Source organism: Nestor notabilis, unplaced genomic scaffold (genome assembly GCF_000696875.1).
Source record: "Nestor notabilis isolate BGI_N333 unplaced genomic scaffold, ASM69687v1 scaffold9888, whole genome shotgun sequence".
In the NCBI taxonomy this organism is placed as follows: Eukaryota; Metazoa; Chordata; class Aves; order Psittaciformes; family Psittacidae; genus Nestor; species Nestor notabilis.
In genome coordinates, this window is record NW_009940669.1 from 132844 (window position 1) to 138843 (window position 6000).

The 6000-nt window shown below is 36.4% G+C and overlaps 1 protein-coding gene across 1 annotated transcript in view; it reads left to right on the forward strand.

Annotated features, from left to right (window-relative positions):
• Positions 1–6000, forward strand: part of SSBP2 (single-stranded DNA binding protein 2) — a 163861-nt gene that overhangs the window by 132277 nt on the left and 25584 nt on the right. Inside the window, exon 9 of the mRNA XM_010020479.1 lies at positions 1167–1234. Within this exon, the coding sequence (XP_010018781.1) occupies positions 1167–1234 (68 nt within the window). The remainder of the gene's footprint in view (positions 1–1166; positions 1235–6000) is intronic.

Here is a 6000-nt window from a genome sequence, read left to right on the forward strand (position 1 = left end):
TTTCAGGATTGCTGATAATTAAGAGATTTTTAAGTTTGGGGGTTTTATTTGCAGCAACAGAAGCTCTTGTCCTAATTCTTGATCGCTTCTAGATCAGTTCTAGGTAACTGATCGTGTCATATCAGTCAAGGTGTAAACAGTACCAGACCCACACTTTGAACTCCCATTCATGACTTCATGTTTACATGGTTTTATGAATCAGACCGACATAGAGAACACCCATAAGCCTAACTGATACAGTTTATGCAGCTTGTAGTATACCACACGTGAAATAGGGTGTATTAGTTTTATTACTGGAAAATGGACTGCAACAACAACCCAGTTTTTTTAAATTTCTTCTTTATTCCCACCTCCTTCCAAAATACACAGCTGTCCAATTTAGTGAATTTTCTATTACCCATTCTTTTGAAATATCAGAAAAATGTAGCAGGATTTATACAGTTCAGGGAGTCTATTACAACTCCCAGACTGTTGCGCTTGTATTCCTTTGAATGAAAATAGGTATAATTTATTTTTCACATAACTAATACAGTTAAACTTCTGACATAATATCAGAGTATAAACTCAGATTTTATAGGCACTGGGCAATGCATTTGTTAGCAGTGCTAGGACATTCATTATTAAATACTTTTTATATTAGTTACTATAGACTTACTGGAACTGACTGATTAGAAGAGAAATGTAATGATTATGCTGTGTGTTACAAGAGTGATGTCATATAGTGTAATTTTATACAAGCATTTATTGATGTCCTAACAAAATCTAATTCAAAGTAATTCTATTTAAATGCCATGATGTAGAAATCTTTGAATTTAAGTCCAGGTTTCTGATTTTGAATGAGTTCCCTTTGTGTAAAAGTTAAATACATTATAAAGCCTGCTGCTTGCTGACCATTGCCTTGACCTCTGCGTGTGTAAATAATTCCTCCTGAAACAACTGGCATTTTAAGTATTCTTAGTCTATTTCTATTGTAATTCTTTCTCGGTGGGGTTAATGGTATTATTTTTTGAAGTCAACAATGGAAACTCCTGAAAGAATGAATTACATTGGCCTATCCAATCAGCAGTTATGTAGGGATATCATTAACCTGCTGTCCTTTCTTTTCCCCTCCTCTTTGGTTTTCTTTTTTTGTTTTGTGGTAGTCTGACCCTTGGTTATCATTGCAGAACTATGGAGGTGCAATGAGACCCCCACTGAATGCTTTAGGTGGCCCGGGGATGCCTGGAATGAACATGTAAGCACAATAATAAAATCTTATAATATTTAGAAAAATCATTATTTCATTGTACAAGTAACATTTGGGATACATAAGACAAGGAGAACATGCTTTGATGAGTTACATACTTTGATAACTGCTAACTGCGATTTTAAAAAGTGATCCCACAGCACTTTCCTTCTGCATGCATCTCTTACAGGTGCCTTTGCTGTCGCTACAACTCTGTACAAATACTCTGTTTCTTTCACAGGTCAGAGTTCAAACATTGGGAATATTTTGTCAGTATAGTCCTTGAATGCAGGTTTTTTTTAAATGGTGTTATTTTTGTTTACATTTCTACTTTACTGATTAAATATTTTGTAAAGAATGGTACAAGTATGGTTCTTTTCTGCAAAGAAGTACTCAATTTTAGCATAGTAAACTCCTTGTTTTGAAATATTTCTAAGAAAAGCTATATTTGAAAGAAGAAGTGTGGATGATTCTCTATTGCTGTTTTTATTTCCATAACTGTATTTATTTCCACTCTAAACAGATAAAAAAGCATTACAGATATGAGTGTAAGGTTTTCTGTGTTTCTGTGTACGTCTGGGACTGGATCATCATTTGTTAAAAACTGATATAGATCAAGTTCAGTTAAGCTATACTGATTTATTCCAGGCATGGATTTAGTTAAGGTAGTGTATTACACTTTTTGTAGACAATCCCCTTTCCGAAGTGTGCAGAAGAATTCCAGATGTAAAATTAGTGTATCTAGAGTAGACTGGATTAAAGATGAGGATTTTAGCGTAGTAAGTGGCCCAACATGAGCAGTTGTCTGCACTTTAGATAAATCTTTTGCTTGCTTGGAGTTGCTTACATGATTAGCAAGTCTTTAAAAAGAAATAATAAGGTGCCCCTTGTATTACTTAGATTTCTCTCTTAAGAGAGTTACAAATTTTAAGGGCTGCTGTAGTTACCTTTAGCACACCACAGACTAGAGATTATCAAGTCATTATTGTACCAGGGCCATACCACTACTGGAGTTAGTGCATTTTTTCATAACCAGCATTTTGCAGACCCTGGGGTGGTCACAGCAGGCAGCATGGTGGTCCAGCTATCAAGAGTATAGAATGATTTTACAACCGAAGGAAGAGAACTTGGTCTTTTCTTACTCCTTTTACACGTTTGTCTTTCAAGAAAGAATTTCAAGCAAATTGACACAGAAAATTGACACAGTGAAGATTTATATGTTTATTATCATTGTATCATAGATACCCATTTTCACTCTTACTTTCATAGGAAATAAATATAAATGAGAGATGATGATTTTCATTTCAGTTAATGAGTTGCCAACCTTATAAGTAAAACAGTTATTAAGATAGATAATACCATTAAAAAAAAATCTAATCCACCGTATAGAATCATACAATAGTTTGGGTTGGAAAGGACCTTAAGATCATCTAGTTCCAACCCCCCTGCCATGGGCAGAGACACCACACACTAAACCATGTCGCCCAACACTCTGTCCAGCCTGGCCTTGAACACCGCCAGGGCTGGAGCATTCACAACTTCCTTGGGCAACCCATTCCAGTGCCTCACCACCCTCACTGTGAAGAACTTCTTCCTTAGATCTAATCTAAACTTCGCCTGTTTAAGCTTGAAGCCATTACCCCTTGTCCTGTCACTACAGTCCCTAACAAAGAGTCCCTCCCCCACATCCTTATAGGCCCCCTTCAGATACTGGATGGCTGCTCTGAGGTCTCCACGCAGCTTCTCTTCTCCAGGCTGAACAGCCCCAACTTTCTCAGCCTGTCTTCATACAGGAGGTGCTCCAGCCCTCTTATCATACTTGTGGTCCTCCTCTGGACTTGCTCCAACAGCTCCATGTCCTTTTTATGTTGAGGACACCAGACCTGTACACAATACTCCAAGTGAGGTCTTATGAGAGCAGAGTGGAGGGACAGGATCACTTCCTTTGACCTGCTGGTCACGCTTCTTTTGGTGCAGCCCAGGATATGTTTGGCTTGCTTCATTTGTTCTGATTTTCAGAAGTACCTTGAATTCTTGAAGCAAATAAAATAAAATCTAAAGTTCGGTGTAACTTTATCATAGACATAATATATTGGACTCAAGACAATTTTAGGAACCTTCCCAAGGGTAGGCATTTCTTTTTTGAAATAAAATTGACATAGAAAAAATATCTAGATACTTGAAGTTCGGTGTTAATGTAATAGTTAGTATGGTATTATACTAACTATTACTACGTAGTATTATAGTTAGTATAATACAATGACTGTACTAGCACTACAGAGATTGTCCTTAGGATGAGATTGAATCATAAGAAAAGAAAATTAACTTTCCAAAGTGAAACATTGTAGAAGTGTAATTGAGGATCGATAAGATATTTTGAGGCTTATTTATCCACATAAATGAAGAATACATAGGAAAAATAGGAAAACATGTTCCTAGATGACAAAAATAATTCCTGGTCTGCCAGAAAGAGAGAAAATGGGTTGAAATACAAAGATTTCCATAATGCAGCATTTAATAAGCTGTTGATCAAGTAAACATACACAGATCATGTTCTTTTAATTTTGAGTGATGTGGAAAGTATGTTTTCCTTTGAACTTGTATGTCCTCTTAAAAGCGACACCATGAATTGCAGTCCTTTACAGGGGAAATTCATGAACTTTGATTCAGTGTTTGATCATATACTACACTCCTTTACGTTTCTTAGAAACTCATTTTTCACTCCAGCTCATCTGAAATTGGAAACAGAATATTCTTTCTTGGTTTTGAACAAGATTTTGGCCTGTCCCTTTACGTACTACAGTGCACTTTAAAGGCATAAGAGAGTCCAAAGTGCTGGTAGTGGAATATTATGCTGTAGCATATCCTGACCCATGTCACTTGCTGAATCACAAACCATTGTAAGGAACTCCATTATTGCGTGCCTGACTAAATGATTAATTTTTTTAACCATCAAACTGAGTATTTTTGTTTCCTCCGTCAAATGGAGTGACATACACTGATCAAAGGCAGAACAAAGTGTTTAGTATGGTTTGGGTTTCTTTTAATTGTATTTCCAGGACATCAGGGGTTTTTTCTTACTGTAAAATCACTGCTGCCAAAGTTGTCCTTACACCGAAATCTTAGTGAAGACTCGGCTGGTCAGTTCCAGCTTTCAGGATCAGTTGAAGTGCACCCAAGATTAACCTGCAGCCAATAGCAGTAGATGGATCCAACCATGTTATGTGCATTCTTTGTACTATCCCTTACAGTTTCTTTAATGCATAGTGCTAAGAAATGACAGTGTAAGTCATTTAGTGTACTTACATTTCAAGGAAACATACACTTGTCTTTACATAGCTATATCTTTCTCTCACACAAAAATTTTTCAGTATTCTATTCAATGTTTTGGATTTTTGGCAATGTTAAAATATAAAAATGTGTACTCTACAAAAAACAATTGCTGTTTACAATCCAGCTTTTTCTTCTCTGGAAGCTGTTTCGGTTAAAAGCAACATATCTGCCAAATATAATTTTAATTTTTTCAGATGAAAAAGTGTCCTTATTGTAAAAAATGGCAACAATCAGCTTGAGAACTCATAGATAATTTAAGTCCAAAAGCATATACTCCACAAATGTAGTACTGCTAAGTAATTGCTTGCTCCATCATAGCTAATGCTTATCAGATTTCTTTTGGAACAGCTTATGCATGTCCTATGTTGCTCTACAAATTTACTATATCTTACCTTAAGGTTTGAAGTTGAAACTTGGTGTAACCATTTTTAGTAAGGTTTTACGTGTTTACATAAAAATGCTATCTTTGGAACAAAATGGCAAATTTCAGGGATCAATGTTAACATTTCCCTGGCACTTCTTAATGGCTTGTGTGACCTGCAGTGCTGTCTCAAGCCCTAAGAATAGCTCAGTCATGACTGAATAGAAAAAGAAAAAGTGATTTTGTTTTTTGTCTTCAATTCATAAACTGTCTCTCAGTGTTTAATTTCTTGATTGAATATATTTGCCCCTTGGGAAACTGTAACTTCAGACTTTATTTTTCAAGAACTAGGATCAACAGTATAGGACTAAGTTTAAGGATAAAATGCAGCTGCAATTAGTCATAGTGATAGCTATTTCATAAAGTACTCCATTTTGAAACTGGTACATTCATAATAATGCTTTATGATTTTGTCGATGCATCCAAAATAAACATTTAATAAAGGACAAAATTCCCTGTTTGCATTGCATTGAAACAAATACACAGGTAGCTCTTTTAAATGTGTGTTTTACAAGCTAATAACATTTGGCTCCACAAAAACCATGTGGCTTTCCAGCAGAATCTGCGACAGTGTGTTCTAAGTCTATACTTGTCCATGGCTTCCAGTAATTTTTCAAATTCCAACAGCTGTTTAGATGAAAGGTGTTTCCCAGTCTCCTCATAAAGCCTGTCTAGGTTTCCATGTTGCTGTTGCATAATTCAATCATGTATCTCAGTCAGCATTTTAATATCTTGCTAGCTCAGAGTAATCTATAGTATCATCAGCTATTTTCCGTTTGATGCTTTGACGATATAAATTTGTGTTACTTAATGTCACACAAACAAGTTGAGGGGTTTGGGGTGAGAACAGACTTCCAGTGTTAGTAGAAATATTCCTGATTTCATAGAATGGTTTGGGCTGGAAGGAACCTTAAAGCTCATCCAGTTCCAACCCCCTGCCAGGGGCAGGGACACCTTCCACTAGACCCGGCTGCTCCAAGCCCCTGTGTCCAACCTGGCCTTGAACACTGCCAGGGATGGG